This window comes from Onychomys torridus, chromosome 4 (genome assembly GCF_903995425.1).
Source record: "Onychomys torridus chromosome 4, mOncTor1.1, whole genome shotgun sequence".
NCBI classification, from domain to species: domain Eukaryota; kingdom Metazoa; phylum Chordata; class Mammalia; order Rodentia; family Cricetidae; genus Onychomys; species Onychomys torridus.
The window spans coordinates 32,674,745-32,693,644 of NC_050446.1; the positions used below are offsets into that span (position 1 = coordinate 32,674,745).

The window sequence follows — 18,900 nt, forward strand, 5'->3', positions numbered from 1 at the left end:
GTACACATACTTTCATTGTTTGCCGTATGGAAGTAGCATAATCCTTGTACATATTCTGATACCTGTTAAGTCCATCAGTGCTCTTGCAGGACAATCCTTGGAAATACTGACATGGGTAGGGGTTATTTTTTCTTTATATTTTGTCTTTATACATATATACCTATATATCTTATAAAACAAACCTTTACCTTATTAAACAGACTGACTTCCTAAAGTCTCTTTAAAAATCCTTATTCTTTCATAGACCAGAGTACTCCATGGCACATCTCTGTGGTAAAGAGAAGGTTTAGTGGGGAAAGCCTTGCTAATAAATGGCCCCCTAGTGGCAATGGATTATTGCCTTTCTCTGAACCTTTAGGTAGAGGGCAGGTTGGAGCCAAGATTCAGGGCTTCCTGAGTCATCTGCCAACAGTTTGGCAAGGCCTCTGTTCTTAAGTCTGTGCAATCAAATCTCAAACTGATTTCTCTTTTTGGTTTTCTTCTTCTTCTTTTTTTGGCAAGAGAGAAAATAACTTCTGTATTCTTTTTTAGGAGAGTGAGAAAAAATATCATTCTATTTCTCAAAATTGCATATAGAATTTCAAAAAGTGACCTCTTCCCAGATGTAGCAAAAACCTATGTTGGCAATGGGAGCATATAGTCTTTTGAAGGATGAAAGCTTTAGAATTCCTGCCTTGCCATGTCTTCATTATTCCTTTGGAAAGGATTTGGAAAAGAAAATCACCTACAAAATAATATAAAACAAGTTTCCCTTTTGAGTAATTAATAACTCTGGCAAGCTGGCAAGCCAGCTGTCTCATGGTGTGTCACAGTCACAGACCATGAATGAGGAGACCCACTCCAGGTGCCCTGGGATGCTCAAAGCCTGGCTTTTGTCACAGTTGGCCGATTAAGTCATTTTTAGAATTTGGACTTCTCAGGGGCAGAGGTTTTATCTTTTATATTAGGTATGTTCTTTTCCTCAAACTGTTCTGTTACATAATAGGATAACTGCATGTTCAAAGTCATGCTTTTTTAGTATAAAATACAAAATCATATCCTTCACTTTTGAAGTAACAGTTATTCACGATATTACTTATTTTGGACACAGCAAATAAGACACTGCCAAAAGTACTCTCTAGGCAGAATAAATATGTAGCTGGGCCTTATCTGAGTTTGTTGTTAAATATAGCTTTGTTCTATCCCACTGAACTCCGGGATAGTTCACTTGTAATCTACCGCCTTATCTTGAAAGGCTAGACTCCAAATTATTATTCATTTTGTAATTATCTTTTTTTTCCAGATTTTTCTGGCCATTGTGACCTGGTCTGAAACTGTGTGCCTCTCTCACATTTTGAACCAATCTGCACAGAGTATTTTCCCTCAGTCTGTCCAACAGCACCGGATTCAGTGGCCTTCTGTCATCTGTTCCTCACACGTTCGCTCGCCTGGCCTCAGCAACATGGGGCTGGCTGTTCTCCAGAACCGCACCCTGGAAGCAGCTGTCCTCACAAGGAGAGAGGAGCTTGGTTCATCTGTAAATATTTTCTAGGAGTGGGACTCAATGTCACAATGGGCTCAAAGCTGCAGTGTCACATAAAATGTGACAAGATGACATTCTGGAAAATATTTAACGTACCAGGAAGTATTAGTACTGTGTATCTAAAATGTTAGGAACCTGAAAAGGGGTCAGTGTGTATTGTTTCCCTGCCCCATCGTCTTTCTAGCTAGGGACTACAAATACAAGCTGAAGATACAAGTATGCAGCTTAGAGCATTTCAATAAATTCCTTGTAAAGCTTGGTTCTTTAGAACTCTCTTAAGTACTTTATGTATGCGAGGCTAGAATGTACCCCTGGAGTACAGAGAGTATCAAAATGTTATCAGATACGTGCTCAGGGGGCTTGCCTTCCACTTGGACAATTTGGGTGAATTCCAGTCTCAACACAGGCTAGAATGTCATAATGAAAATCTAAGGAAATGGGCACATAGGGAAAAGATGGATTGTTGTCAGTAGGAGGATTTGGGAAAGTGTTATGCAACTGAAATAAAATGTGGAGAAATTCTATTACTGCCTTGGATGCTAGTGTCTGGGATGTGGATTTCAGAATAATAGGGAAAAGATAATGTAAGTAATGAGAAGTAGGTGAGTTAATATGAAGTTAATATAGAGCACATTTTGTGGGGTAGAGTTGATTAGAGAAAAATCCAATTCTGAAGAGGATATAGAAAATAATTTGGTAGGCTAGCCTAGACCATTTTGGAGATCCTAACATCAATGGGAAACAAGGCCTATCAAAAAGAGGGTCGAAAGACCTGTAAACCATTCCTGAAGCAGAAAACCACTCCTCTGTCCCTGCTGGCAGGGGTTGGTAATGCACAAAGATTCTGGGGACACACTGCTTGAGTTAAAATTTCAGTGTCTACTTTTCTGTATGTGGTACTCAAAGATAATTTGTCCTTTCTAACCCCAGTGTGCTCTTTTGTAAAGAGATGATTAGACTAGACTAAGTCTTTTTAAACTTTCAACTGGAACTCTAAGTGTATGAAATATGCATACAAATAAAATAGGATTAATACTAAATGATAAATTTATTTAAAAATAATTTTTGGTATACATAAATGTTTACCACTTATTAAAGACCAAAGCAAATTTGCAAACAAATGGAATGTTTGTGCTTAGTTTATGTATTACATCTTGGCTGAATATTTGACATCACAGCATGTGGGCCAAATGCAACATTCTTTTCAGAGTGGATTCATATTTTGACTTTATAATTGTCCATGTTGAGAATGACACTTTTCATGTACATGTTGTACAAAAGGCAGAAATAAAAATGCTTAGCATTATTTCAGAAATGGTTAGATTCTTCCCAACTCCCAAGCAAAAATTAATTTAAGGATTATCAAAATGAGATTCAATAAGGTAACTCAAACAAAAAAATTGAAACTAATCTTTCTAAAGCAATAAAATTCAAAGGTATATTGTTTTAATACTTACTGGAGAATGGAAATAGGAATATATTAAAAATTTTCATTAAACCATTATATTTCTGTAAGAACCCCACTGTGTAGGTATTGATGGTCTGGAGATCACCTCACTCACAGAGATCTGCCTGCCTCTGCCTACTAAGTGCTGGGATTAAAGGCATGCTCCATCATGCTTGACTGAATTGAGGTCCTAAAGAGAGGTTAATGGTGTTGGATTAAAGAAAGTGGAAGAAACATTCCAAACATAGCAAACAAAGATCCAAAGGAATGATAGAATATAAACTTTTAAAGTAACGAGCTCAAGAAATATTCTCCTTTTCATTTAAATCCTCTTTCGTATCAATTCAAGTGAGTGAACCCACTTAGTGATGATTAGATTCTGAGTTGGAGTTTTAGTGAACTTATATGGAGTTCCTAATGATTTAGACTGTCATATGTAATAATCCAAGAAATCTTGTTTGTCAAGGAGGAGGCAAGTACTAGTCTAGGTATGAGGGACATAGTAAGGAATGATAAAAACACCGAGCAAGGGAAAATGACACTGAGAAAACTAGCTTATGAAGAAAGAACCTGGCTGATGAGACAGGTTGGGCCTGAGACAGTAAGGAAGACTGCCCTATAAAGGACACACTTCACTAGAGAGCCTAGTGATATCAGGAGCCAGTAACACTTACAGGGGGGACAGGAACACTACAGGGAGAGGAAGAAGACAGTGGATGGCCAGGTATCAGCTTCTGTCTGGGTGAGTCTCAGTAATGAAGAGCAGGGGCCTGCCAAGGGCATAGTGGACAATGGAAGAGACGCCATCACATGGTCAGAGATGAGATGAGAATATATGTTAGTTCACAGCAAGACAACAATTTGAGAACTCATTCATAACCTCCCCTTCACTTTCTTAAAACTTTGTAGCCCAGTGTATCCTTCAGAGGAGAAATACAATAAAATCGTGTTTACTCTTTTTCTTTTTTTCTTTGACTTTTGTACCATGACTGGGGAAATGGAGAACTCTCAATATGTGAAGGAGGAAATTGGGGCTCAAAGATTTTTCTGTTCCTCAAGGTCACACAGCTTGTAAAAGGCACAGCTAGGATTCAAATCAGGCCGTAGGATTCCAGTACCAGAGCCTTTCGTGCTCCTGGTAGTGTCACTGTCCTTATGTAATCTCCAGAGAATAAGTTGCTGACCTCTTATAAGGGACCCGGCAGGACTGTAACTGGAACTGAATGTTGTATAGTCCTCCATCCATGGCTCACAAGCCTTCCACTTTAGCCAATAGGAAGGTTTCTGTTAGGGCACAGGAGCCAGTGCCTTCTGTGGAGATAAGGTCTAGTGATTGTGTGTTTCTTTTGCTTAGCACTTGCTCAGTAGCTCTTTGCTTTTATAGCAAGAGTTGACTTTTTACCAACTTTGTGTGTCTGGACTGAATGGAATATGACATAAGACATTTTAAAATGAACATGAAATGTGGTGAAGAAGCTGGCATTTACTCATGGGTGCTATATCAGCTGTTTCTGTACTTTGCCCCTCCATTAAATTAACTGCCAGGCTGGGGCCATTAAAACACATCACTTTCCCCTCAATTATAGTCACACGCTAACTCCAAATATTCCAAGCTTTTCTCATAGAATCCTTTTCAGAAAGGACTGGGAGTTTCCTTTCAGTGTGGTCCTTCCTTGGTGTTCCCATTGTTAGGTCTGTTTTTGTAATTTTTGGTTCTGAATATGCCTATCTGAACGCCAGATCTCTGTTGATGATGCATCCCCCAATCCTAGTATTTGCTTGAGCGAGAGCCCTAGAAATAGAGACATATTGTACTCCTCTCAGAAAGCAGCGTTTGTTGCTTGCTTGGGGGCTTTCTGATTGATGCAAGGGGGCGAGGAAAGAGTTGGCCGCGGTTAGGGAGCAGATTTAGAGCGGCTTCTCATTGGAGGGGCTCATATTCTCTAAGCTGCCAGACACTGCAGGCTCAACCAAGGCGCGGAGGTGCAATTCAGGCTGGTGGAGCAGCGGGGGAAGGAAGGCAAGGACAGGCGGGGCTAGCGCTGCTCTGCAGCTGATCACACGCACCAGCACACACACCTCATCCCCGCTGTCTCTTCTTGAGCCTCACATCATCAATCCACCGGGCAACCAAAGCGAGTACATGGACTAAGAAAACCAGGAAAGGAAGACTCAAATGTTTCTATTGCGAGGCACAGGAAAAGCTGGAGCAACGCCAGTGTTTAATCTGAAAGTCTGACCTCGGTTAAGCTGCCGCTCTGTCTCCTGGAAAGAGGGCATCGCGCGCGCCAAGGAACCCCAGAGTCAGCGTCCGAGTCAGTCTCTGCTTGGAACACCAGGGTCTTCTGGCGGAGACTGTGTAGTGTCCTCCAGGGGGTTCGGAGATTGAGGCACCTGCTTTGGCTCTCACCGTGGAACAGCAGGAAAAGTAGGAAGGGGTCGGGCAGCCCTGAGTGCTTGGCCGGACTGCCTCAGCTGCTTGCGGCGCGGCTCTGTCTGTCCTCTGCTGCTGGGTGAGTGCCCAGGCTTCCAGCGCTCCCCGGAGCACCGGGTTGGCCTGGCGTCCCCTCCTCCTCACGAGGGTCCACACGAAGGCCCCGGTGGCGCGCGTGGAAACTCGGCCGCCCGCGCACAGCAGTCGTACAGGTCTCTGGAGTCCCAGGCGGGGGATTCTGAGCCAGCAGAGCGTGGGTAGGGGGCGTTGCACCACTGCCCAGCAGACATGCCTCTGGGCGGGATTTTGGCTAAAAGATAGGAGGCGGGAGTGACGAGGGAGCCAGGATCACTCCCGGGGGGCGGCTGATCAGGGTGCAGCTGGGAGGGGGGAGGGTCTGGACCAAGCAGGTAGCGCAGCTTAGCAGCTTGGGGAGTTGGCAGGTAGGGTGGCACTTGCTTGTCAAACTCGTTAATTTTCAGCAGCCAGTTCAGGGGTGCTGCAAGATAGTCCGGGATAGGGTGCTGTGGAAAGGTAAGAGGTGGCCCGGGATGCTGGTGGTGGGGGGAGAAAAGGGGAGCCTCAAAGAGCTTGGAGGCAAAATTGCACTTGGGTTCTTACACCTTGCATCCCTCCTGCCTTGAGTGTGGGAGAACACTTCTGTTTTAACACTGCTCTTGGAAAGAAAGCCTCTGTCCCAGGGGAGGAGAGGCGTCTGCAGGGGCAGAGCCTGCTGCTACCTGCAGGGTGCTCCCCAACCCCCCACCCAGGCGCCTGCTTTCGTCCCCTCCCCTCCTGCCTTCGTCCCCTGCCCCCACCTCCTTATTGGTGCTGGTTTGCAGCGCTTGGCTCCTGTGCCTCCGCTTCGTGTTTGAATCTGGCTCGCCCCTCCGTATTATGTCTGCACTCCGAAGGAAATTTGGGGACGATTATCAGGTAGTGACCACTTCGTCCAGCGGCTCGGGGTTACAGCCCCAGGGGCCAGGGCAGGGCCCGCAGCAGCAGCTTGTACCCAAGAAGAAGCGGCAGCGGTTCGTGGACAAGAACGGCCGGTGCAATGTGCAGCACGGCAACCTGGGCAGCGAGACCAGTCGCTACCTCTCGGACCTCTTCACCACCCTGGTGGACCTCAAGTGGCGTTGGAACCTCTTTATCTTCATCCTCACCTACACCGTGGCCTGGCTCTTCATGGCGTCCATGTGGTGGGTGATCGCTTATACCCGGGGCGACCTGAACAAAGCCCACGTCGGCAACTACACTCCTTGTGTGGCCAATGTCTATAACTTCCCCTCTGCCTTCCTCTTCTTCATCGAGACCGAGGCCACCATCGGCTATGGCTACCGCTACATCACCGACAAGTGCCCCGAGGGCATCATCCTCTTCCTCTTCCAGTCCATCCTGGGATCCATCGTGGACGCTTTCCTCATCGGCTGCATGTTCATTAAGATGTCCCAGCCCAAGAAGCGCGCCGAGACCCTCATGTTTAGCGAGCATGCGGTGATCTCTATGAGGGACGGAAAACTCACTCTCATGTTCCGGGTGGGCAACCTGCGCAACAGCCACATGGTATCCGCGCAGATTCGCTGCAAGCTGCTCAAGGTAAGTGCAACCCTCTCCTACCCCATCAAGAATGAGCTACTCAGCAACCCCTAAAGTCAAATCCCTGGGCACCACTCTGCCCTCTCCTCGGGTTTTCCTTCCACCACAGGTAAACTTCGTTGGAGCAAGGAGGCGGTAAAGAGAGCTGGGGATTGGAAAGAGGACATAGTTGCCAGCTCTGGTTTTGCCCCTGCTTTGGTGCTCTGGTTTATGCTCCTCACCTCGGATGCACTGTGTCACCGTGGGGGATGTGATGAAGAGGGCTGTGGGCTCCTGGAGCTTAGAGGGAGACAGATGCCCTGCTCTGTGCTGCAGCTTTGTCCTGTGAGCTCTTTGGGTTTGCCTTCAACTCAACACTCCCCTAAACTTCAGGCACTAAAGCTTCTATTTTGAAGAATTAGGCGTTGAAGTTTCCTTAACTTCAGTTTGGGGATTCTCTTCAGTGTACCCCCCCCCCAATAATACCATCAGGTGGATTACTTTTTTAGGACACAGTAATTTAACTGTGGTCTTCTCTTACACAAGCATACAGATCCAGGCAGTGGTTAGTAAAGTAGAAGACGCCGTGTCTGTTTCTTTAAAATTGTTATTTTTACTAAATATTTTCCTTGAGACATATTCCGTGAAAGCTTGAGTGCTTTTCCTGTAGAGTCTCTTGTTAATTTTATTCTTAATTGCCTGTTTCTATGAAGCCTTTGTCAATTATAGATTTCACTTGAAGCTTTTCAGCATCCATTAAAGAAGACAGCTTCCTAATATCGTGTTGTAAACGCTAAAACAAATTGCTCACAGAGTAGTTATTAAGGTCAGGTCTTTATAGCCCCGAGAAGGTACCATCATAAAGAAGAGTCCCTAGTTATTTACCAATTAGAGTCTGGGAGGAGGGATTAAAGTCTAGTTCTTACAGTCTACAGGTGTCACCTTCCTTCCTTCCTTCCTTCCTTCCTTCCTTCCTTCCTTCCTTCCTTCCCTCCTTCCTTCCTTTCTTTTTCTTTCCTTTCTTTCTTTCTGAGAGATTTTCCAGAGTGCTTTTACATGTTCACAGATTTAAAAAGATAACCTCGAATGAATACTTCATTATTGAAAAAGAGTGATCTAAAATCATGTAAAGAAGCATAGACAGGTTCTGAACTTGGAGGTAATGAAATGACTGATATCTAAGTTGAGGGAGAATTTTGCCTTTGAAATTTCAATTTGCACCATTCAACTATGTATTATTTTATAGAGCTCCAACTTATTATGCAGTTAAAAGTGCTTTCCCAGGATTAAAAAAAAATGTTTTGCTCTTATGTCACTTTCATTATCACTTATAAGATCTCATCCTAATTATTCTTGACCAGGTTGCCCAGTGCAGTGCTTGAATTAAAGCAGTTCACTTGCTCTGTCACTTCCCATCACATGAGTATTTCCTATGCTGCATAAGAAAATAAATGACATTTTTTTGATATCAGAGTAAAATCTTCAGCCTGATTCTTGTGTACATTTCCATAAGGATAACTATGGTTATGCAATTCTAATTGATTACTTTTTATAATACACTTTAACTGTACAGAATTGTTACATTTTAAGGTAGCATTTTGCTTTATTGATATCTGTTTAAATTAAGTGGCTTGATAGATCTAAGTAAGTGGATGAGTTGCAGACATGTTTATGGCAGTGGTACTGTGTGTACTCCTTTCTGTGTGTACAGTGACCTCTTCCTCTGCTTCATTAGGGAGACCTAGAGGGCAGATAGGAGCAGGTTGAATGTTTGAACAGTGCTACAGCCACTGTCTAGGAATCTGTGTGTAGCTATCACTTTGAAACTTTCATTAATTGTATCCTATTCACAAGAGTTCAAGTGATTGTCATTCTCTAATTTTTCACACCAGATAAAACTGATATTTTTTACATGCAACTTATTTTAAATATTCCCAAATTTTATTTTAACAAGTTAAGGATATAATTAAAGGATTACTGACATAGATGTATACAATGAGTTTGAGGTTCTTGGTCTCTACAGTGGTACATATACCCATAGTGATTTTTCTATATAATGCTATGGACCACATTTACCAGAACAGTATCTTGAATTGAGAAATAAAATATAATGTTGGAGCAAGGTGCTATATTGATACAAGGTGATAAAAACAATATCACTTTAAAATAATAGAGTACTAGTGATGTACTGTCTTATGATTTATCAGGAAGACATCAGTCAGTGCTGAAAGTAATAGGGACTAGCATGTGATATTAAATTTATATTGAAAATTATAGTGAAGTTAATTATAGATCATTTTAATTTTTTTGTTTTTCTGGTAGCCAGGGTAAATATAATAAATTTTTATAGTTTTTATCAATTTCTTACACTACATTGAAGCCATGTCTGACTGAGGAATTAATAACATTGAGCAAAATTAGAGGAGACATTTGCTTTAACAAATGACCCCTATTTTCTGTTACAGACCCTTGAAGTGACCTAAAACAGTCAACTATGATATGGGAGAAAAACTGTATCAAAAGCCAAAAGTTTTAATATTTATTATCAGTTGTGTATATTCTCACTAAATATCAGTTCATATATTCAATTTCCTATTGTAATCATTTTAACACTTTAAATGCTATATTTTTGTTTCTTCAATACATAATATACAGAATTTTCATGTCAATAAGAGTCAGTATATTATTGAATCATAGTAATTATAGTACACATATAATTTCTTATAATTTAACTAACATTTTCCTACTCATATTTTATTTGTTGAATGAAGGACCTATTAATGGCACAAATATAGATTTAATGAATCATTATAAAGTATTTTCATTCTTTGGATGACACTGAGAGCAGGAACCTGCCTTTCTAATATTGGATGCTGTGAAGTTTTTCACACACAGTTCTTTGGAGTTCCCAACTATCTGATGGAAATGATTCTAACTTTTCTACTTAATTTCAATTTTGTTTTTCACTTACATGAAGGAAATTTTCATTTAAACTCCACCCCTCAGTTTCGTGCTTGAAAACACTGACATTTCTCTAACTAATCATGGTGAGAACTCCTAACTTTATGACTAGAGAGGTCAATATTTTCTTATAAAGTAAATAAAAAGTGAAGGGTATAACTTGAAGTTATGTTAAATGTATACAATCTAGTTAATTACAAATATGCCTCTATAAAACTATTTTAAGGTAAATATTCTTAAAATTTTCCCTCTCATCATGAAATTAATATGTACTTAGTTTTAAAATTTATTTTACTTGTCTTTCTATCAACCTAAGGAATAGATATTAATTAATACCATGACTAGACTAAGATTAATTTTATGTATTAGCCTAAAGAAGTTTTAATAAAAGTGCCTGGACTGGGGAGTTGAAAACTCTGTGGCCAAGATGGTGGGGCATATATCCTACTTCGGGGCAGAGGGAAGTGGAAAGTTCACTTACTTTTCCTGTCCCTAGTCATAATGATTGATTGTCCTTATGAGAAGAAGAATAAAATGATCTCTGATGAATTGTTTAAGAATTTATAGTTTATTATTCAAACATTGCCCTTTACATCCAAATATTTTTTACAATATAAACAAATAAGGCAATTATTCCAGCCACACTTTAAAAGAGGTAAGCAGGAGCTTTTTCATGGAATATTCTTATTACTTCATATTTTTATCATTGCTAACAGTCATTGTTTTCTTGGGACACCCTACACAGCTTTTAACTCTCATCCATGTATGGCCACATTCCTTTCTTCTTCTTACATCATGTACATTGTCTGTGTACACCTCTTCTTTTCTCCATTTATACGGATAATCAAAATTTGATTCTGTGTGATTTCTGCAATAGGAGTGTGATCATGCTCAGATATGCAATAGGAGTGTGATCATGCTCAGATACAACAGAAAACAGTATTGTAGTTTATAAAACCATTCAGCTCTTTATTCTTTTCTCAGTGCTGGGAACCTAAAGTCTCATGCATGCCAGCAAGCCTCTAAATGGAGACAAAACCTTTGCCAAACTTTTTTTTTTTTTTTTTTTTTTTTGGAGCTGAGAATTGAACCCAGGGCCTTGCGCTTGCTAGGCAAACGCTCTACCACTGAGCTAAATCCCCAACCCACCAAACTTTTTATTATTGTTGCGGTTATTATTACCAATTATTACTATTATTATTTTGTCACTACAGGAGGTCTAACCCAATGACTACCCATGCTGGGAAATTACTTTACCACTGAGCTACATCCCCAACCCTATCCAAGCATTTTACTAGTCAGTAACCACATGATTCTTGGATTTTTTTTTCATAAATGTATTGATTTGTCTTTATTTCCTATCTTGTACTTAAACATGATTTTGCTTTTCACTATGTACAACCTTACCTTGCATGCTTGACACATTTTACAAACATATCTTGGTTAAACTTTCCTTTATAGCCTAACCTCCTTTACAAACACCAATCCATAAAAATCAGAATAAGATCAAAGCTTTCTGGTAGAGTACTAGAGAGGTCTAAGATGGAGTCCCTAAGAACTGCTAGGAGCTAGGCCTTATACTATTTGTTTTAGATGGAGTCATTAATTATAACCTCAAAAATAGTACAGTAGCTATTTATTTTAGCTTTGCTTCCTTTGACACATGTGTGGCAATTCTCTAATAGGTACAGATGCTGAGTTCTTTCTAAAATCTTTACTTATCATTCCTTTTTACACTAGTAGTAATAACTTCTGGGTTGTTTGGGATTTTATTTTAAATATGGTTCTTAAAGAGTACAGGGTGACTTGTATTCTTAAAATAAAGTATGAAGACAAGTAAGGGACCTGAAAATCCACAAGTAAACAGCAGTAGGTAAGAACAAATGATAAAGGGAAACACGAAAAGGCATTTCATGGATGGAAGGGTGTTGTTGAGTAGAAAAGTAATGTACAAACAGGGATTCAAATCCTGCCCATATTATTATAAAGCCAACAAAAGACTCCCATAGTGACACAAAGCAGAGCTTTCATTTGAACAGTACAAAAGGCTCACATAATCTATTGCAAGATAAATTACATTACATCTAAATAAGGCATATTCCTTTCATAAAAATGGACATTTTATGTATTAATTAACTTAGCATAAAAATTATTTTGGACTTGGCATTACTTTCATCATTCTTGACCTGAAATTTCAAGCTTTAATGATCCAAATAAATGTGCAAAAGTCTACCCCAGTCCAGATGAAATTTTTAGTCTCATGCTTCTCTAACTACCTTAAATTCTGACATGATTGTCATAAGTTTTGTTATAGTTGCTTTGAGTCACCAAAGCAGTTTAATTCCTGGTCTTAGTACATGTCTTAGACATATTTCCTATTTTTAGCTTTAGGCTATTACTCTGACTACACTGTATGTATTGTTCTTTGTAACTTCACCATATAATTGGTCTATATAAGCTCATATATATGGTATGACACATATAAAGAGAAGTGAAATTCCAAACAAAGATAGAAGGTGGTAGGAAAGATGGTTTGGTCCTCTTCATCTTGTTCTCCTTTGCTTATCACTAATTATACAGTCTCTTGTCAGCTGAGAATTATGAGAAGTGGAATGTATGGCCAGATCATAGACCATGGCAGAGTCAGGCAATGATGAGTAGGTCATAATTCCTGTGCCCATCTTCAAACTGGGACAGAATACAAATACAGGTCAGAGATGGGATAGGAAGTTTCTGGGCAATATTAGTCAAGTGTGGCTCTGGAGAATCAATATTGACCCTTAGCCACATAATGCCCAGAATGACAATAGCTGAGTGAAGGTCTGCTTATGTATGCCAGGACAGTGATAAAAATGTTTATGTGTATATACCTTCAATTATCTTTGTTATGCTGAAAGTAAACTATTTGTTTAAAATTATTAGATTCTTCCTTCTGAAGCATATGTGATTTTTTATTTTTTTCTATCTGCATTAAAAACATACTTGATTATCTTCTATACTTTTTTGGAATCTGAGAGTATCCAAAGTTGTTGTATAATTATAGATTTTTTAAAAGTCAAAAACATCACTCTATAGTTAGGCAAAAACCTTAAAATACATTCAGAGATTCTTTTCATTAATTAAATGTGAATTCTGTGTAACTGAACATTGTTACATAAATATTTTAATAAGAATAATAACTTAGAAGTTATTACCATGATTAAAATTATACAAATTATTCCGAAAATCCATATTCATGTAAACAATTGGTAAGCCTTAGAGATCCTCAATCTTTCCTCTAACTCAAAAGAACTTTTGCTTCAGTACTAGCAACTAGCTTGACTTTGGGATGATGGAGCAATATTTAGTACCTTTCTATGATTTCATGAAATCAAAAATCAGTTGTTTGTAAGACATTTTCAGATCAGAGGTTCATCAACTTATTTTCTAGGTTGTTAAGAATTTTCCATTGTTTTCTTTCCTCCTACTTTTACTTATTTTCTCACTCATTCTACAGCTTTTATGAATTTTTGTTATCAATATTATTAATTTAAATATTTTACTATACCCTTCTAAATTTTTAGCAACTGTTTTTCATTTCAAGGCAATGTGGATTATTGTCTAATCAACCACCATTTCACAGTTTAGTCTGGGTAATAGTCATGGTCTATGCTCCCTCTGGAATAAGAAAATTGTAGGGTTGAAGAATTTAAGTACATTAGCCACAAACACTCTGTTAATGGCAGTCTCCATCATGATACAGAACTCTTACAATGACATAATTAAGAAAGGTTAAACTCCTTTTATCTAAAAAGATTCTGCCTATTATCAAATAGCTCTATATTAAACAAAGTAGTTGTTAGCCACACAAGACAGGAAGCCAATGGGATGTAAGTGGTACTGTAGAGTACAGCATATTATTATAAGGCTATTTACAGAATTATCTTTTCCTCTTTATCTTTATTTTCCATATACATGTGTATGTCACAGTTCTTTAAACAAAAAGTCCCAACTTCTCTTCCCCCACTTAAGTATATATTTACTTTGTTAACTTTGTTTTGGTACATCTTGGCATTTATATCAGAATCAGGAGCCCATAGATCATGATTGTTAGAAATCAAGTATAGAATGTGTCTGTTTTGTGGATGTATGTAGTGGCACTTACATTTTTCTGCAGTATTAAAAGTGTTTGACTGATTGGTGATAGCAAAACTTGATTCCAATCAGCAGTCCAGACTTCAGAGATGTCCAGCCTCCCAAACACTTCCTCTCTGACTGCACATCTTTCACTTCAGACCTGCACTAAAGCCTTCTATCTGGTTCTAGTTACCAATAGACTCCTCAGTCTAGTACCAAGTTAAAAAGACAAACAAAAATCAGAAAATGAATGAATTTTACATTTGAAATGTCTGATGTCCTAACAGAAATGACAGACTTGTATGATAAATTTGGAAATATGTATAGAGTGTCTCGATACATTAAACAGTGCCTGATGGAAAACAACTTAAATAGCATGTGTGAGGTATCACTGATATTACAAGGAGCACTATAAGCACCTTCCAAATAAATGAAGTTATTAGTACTTTCTCCAGAATGTCACGCAGTAGGGAGATCAGATAGGACATGGAGTTGTCAGGACACTCTAAATTGGTGAGAGGTGGATTAAAGAATATTAGTTTGAATATAATGAACAAGCATTTTAAAAATGAAGACATGTTGAGTCTGAATGGAATGAATCTATGCATATTTAAATCTAAATTGCCTATATCTTAATAAACCACTTTGCTGAAAAATCAAGTCGTCCCAATTCAAGCCTGCTGGATCTCCTGATAGTCCTGACTGTACTTAGGTTACTTACTTTCTCCAGTTATTGAAAGTTTAGGAAATATTAATCATAAAACTTACTCAAAAGCCATAGGTATGAATAACAAATATATAAAAAATTAGGGAAATTTTAGTACTGGTATTCTATATGATAATTAAATATTGTCTTCTTTGGAGAAATATTACAAAAAATGACTTTAAAGACATAGTCTACACTGTAGTCTAGAAAAACAGAACTTACAATAGCTAGTAGAAAGGACCCAATTTAAAGTCATTGATTATAGATTTCAAAATATCACCTTGTGCTTGTATAGCACCTGCTGCTTCTTAGGTGGGAGAACAATGCAGCAGGTTTTGTCTTCATCCTTGTTTTGTGTTTGTTAGTTACTATTTTCATTTATGAATCAACACTTAATATACAGCTGGCAGTTGGGAGTTGTTGTTAATATCACTTTATTTTACTAACTCAGCAATATGTTAAGACTACAAGTTTCTGGAAATAAGCTTCAAACAGGTATTTTTCAGGCTCATTTGAAAATACCAATTGCTTTCTAATATTGGTTTCTAGAGCTGAAGTTTTGATTTTTGGATTATCAGGTTTTCCCACAGATTAAAAACAAAAATGTGATAAGGAATCTTTTCTTTCCCTCTTCCTTTCTCCAGAAATCCCCTTTCCTCCGTTTCTTCTACTTTTACATTCTACTTAAAGAAGAAAAGTGGTCTCAGTGTTTTCTCTGAATAGTCCCCTACACAAATAAAAATTTCAGTATTATTAATTGTAATGGAGCCTCTCAAATGAATCAGCTCAGCTTTTAAAGCCCTGTTTGGTGATCTCAACCACGTCATACCACCAGTGATTCAAAACTACTTATTTTTTTTCAGGGAAAACAGATTTATTCAACAGTTCTTTAGAATTTCCAGCCTTATTTACCAAACATGAAATCTAAAATATTTGTTGCAAATGAAAATAACATTCCTGTTTTAAAATGAGTGTTTCTTTTGGACAGATTCATGATCTAGATTCATTTTCATTTATTAAATTAGCTCATGAAGGGTCTTAAAATACACTGGATTCTTCCAAGTCCTATTTAGCCACTGGGAATAAAACCATTCTCACTAATTTTTTTTTCCTGTATAAGTCTAACTACACAGATCTTATTTTGCATGTATTATTTATGTTAAATGTAAGTATTTGCTTATACAGCTATTGTGTATAATATATATATGCTAAAATTTGAAAATGAATGAAACAAAAAGAATGAGTAAGTCCACTTTTATGGTTTGCTGATACTTGCTTTTCATTAACAGTCTTAGAATATAACTGGATTGTTGAATTAAGCTTCGAGTGATTATATTGAAACAAAATGCCAGTGTACTATAAGATTTTTAATGAACTATTTGTCAAAGACAGCTACCTCAAAATTCTATTTTGTTTAAAAAGGTTTAATAGAGCACATTTTTGGTTATATTTTAAAATTCATAAATAGAGGAATAGAGAATTATATTACAGTTTATTATCATTAGGTGAATGAAAATCATGAACTTTTAAGACTATCATGGTGCATATCACAATTCAGTATGACAGTGTCTTTTCTGTTTTATATTCGTTACTTTACTAAATTCCCAAAAAGAAAAAAAAAAAAACAATTATTCATTTGGCTTTTCAAGAAATCAACAAATCTCTTTTTCAAATGTGGTCAGCATTTTCAGCTTCACAACCTCCAGTGGAAGTGGAAACTGATTTACTTTCTGAGGGAAGGCAACTCTGGCATGCCATTGGTTGTCATGCAGAGACTTCTTTCAAGTAGCATGCACATACACATTCAGTTCCACAGTTGTGTTCACAGCCATTGTTACACCAGACATTTGTCCAAAGCTCAGGAGTTAGGGATGGGTAATTATAGCAAAGTCTTTATTATAAATAATGCATGTATGTTCTGCATGAGATATGTGGAGTTTTAGTCCATTTGGTAAAATATAGCCATATAATGATTTGTTTGGATTATATTACTGATGATTGGTAGTGCAGAATGTTGGCAATGATGTAGATGATTGTTAGGCTACCTTGAAATTTTCAGTACAAGTGGTGATTTCTTTTCTTTCTCTGTGTGCTTGTCTAGTCTCGGCAGACACCTGAGGGTGAGTTCCTTCCCCTTGACCAACTTGAACTGGATGTAGGTTTTAGTACAGGGGCAGATCAACTTTTTCTTGTGTCCCCTCTCACAATTTGCCACGTGATTGATGCCAAAAGCCCCTTTTATGACCTATCCCAGCGAAGCATGCAAACTGAACAATTCGAGGTTGTCGTCATCCTAGAAGGCATCGTGGAAACCACTGGTGAGTAAGAACATTGATGTGCCATCAAGTTTTTCATTTAGAATTCTCTACTATGTACCAGTACCTGCAATAATTGGCCTAATATCTCAATTCACAAGCATGAAAGTAAAGACATATCATTTAACATCCTGATCGCACAAAATAGATAGCACTTCAAAAATGAATATTGTTGTTTTGGAGGGTATATACCTGGGTTACCAGTAATGATGATTAAAACTACTACTTCAAAAATGAAGATTGCTGTTTTGGTGGTTATATACCTGGGTTACCAGGAACAGTGATTAAAACCACAACTTCAGAAATGAAGATTGTTGTTTTGGTGGTTATATACTTGGGTTACCAGGAATAATGATTAAAACTAAACTAAGATGATATTTTAGAAATGAGTATGCTGTTCAATTTTAATAACAAAGATTTCCTATAATCATGATTTTTTTTTTCACAATTTAAGGCTAAGAAATCTTTAGGGTAATTGGTCATCAGCCTGAATTCAATATGCATGTTCTTGACTTGTGGTGGTAAGATGGAGGGTGGGGAGAGTTTACTGAGAAAGCTCTGGCATCTACTCTGTGGAGCCTCAGGGGAAAGTGTCCTGCATGTCTGTGTGTGCACACAGAAGCAATGTTATTACTGTTTCTGAGCACAGCAGCAGTTTCTAGAGCTAAACATTGACCATACTTTTCCTTTCAAAACAGGACTTTTTTCCTATTCAGTTTTGTTAGTCTTTAAGCATCCAATGCCATTGGAATGCTCAAAAATAAATTTCTACTCTCTGAAGAAAGTTAGGCAGACAAAGAAAAGAATCAATAAATGTAAGTGTATTATTTAGGCCATAAATATTGCCAGTTATATTTGAAGCCTGCTGAGTATTTGAGACTAATGATACATGATTATCTACATAATTAATTATGTACATAAGCAAATAAACATTTATACAACTTGACTTTTGCATGTTCTTCAGGTAATAAAGAAGCGAGAAATATTTTAGTTTTTCTACCCTATTTTTTTTTTGACCAATAACATCTTGAAATGCTAACTGTTAAAGAACAGCAATACTGGAATTCACAGTGTCAAAAATATAAATTCAAGTTTCAGGCTACGGTGTCTCTGATTTCATTGCACCACTTGTCCAAAGAGGGGGCAGGTGGCTGCCGTTTTTTATATCTGTGGCATAGTGACTGTTTGAAATTAGGCAAGGCACAATTTGTCTCTAAATTGCGTCTTTCTCTTTATAGTGATGGCCATTTAATGACCAACTCACAACTTACCTTTGATATTGCCTTAGTTATTAATGCTTGGCTTAAAATTAAGGTTTTTGAAAGAATTAACAAAAGATTTATTAAAAGAAGTAGGTCAGAAATTTGACTTCTGTGTGTTTTATGATTTTCACTCCCCATTCTGACTTCACTTTAGAATCAAATGGTGTTAATATTTTCATGACATATGCTACTAAGTAAGGAACCAATTGAAAGTTACTTTGGATGTCAATTTTTGTATATCATTTATCACAATAAAATGTTATATTAGAGCTTAAAGACAGGTATCCAAAATTTTACTTATTACTTATAATATATGCTTTTTAAGTGATTATTAACATAATCATTAGGATAAGTGAATTTCTCTTTTTTTATGGCAATCTTAAAAGTCCTCCATTTTCACTATTACCTATGTAATTCTGTACTCATTCATCTAATTGATGCCCCCCCAACCACTGTAATTTTTAAGCATGAAAATATTTCCTTAGAAAATCAGTTTAAAGATAAAATACTTCCTTAGGGTTTTTTGTTTGTTTGTTTTGTGTGTGTGTGTGTGTGTGTG

General features: G+C 37.8%; 1 protein-coding gene across 2 annotated transcripts in view; it reads left to right on the forward strand.

Annotated features, from left to right (window-relative positions):
* The first annotated feature begins 4,802 nt into the window (after window positions 1–4,802).
* Kcnj3 (potassium inwardly rectifying channel subfamily J member 3) overlaps window positions 4,803–18,900 on the forward strand; it is a 155,130-nt gene continuing 141,032 nt past the window's right edge. The window contains exons 1-2 of one of the 2 annotated variants that reach the window (XM_036184113.1): window positions 4,807–7,002; window positions 16,866–17,082. In XM_036184113.1, coding sequence (XP_036040006.1) covers window positions 6,301–7,002; window positions 16,866–17,082 — 919 coding nt within the window. In that variant the 5' untranslated portion in view covers window positions 4,807–6,300. Of the gene's footprint in view, window positions 7,003–16,865; window positions 17,083–18,900 lie in introns of both variants that reach the window. The other variant, XM_036184114.1, reaches the window with a different exon arrangement.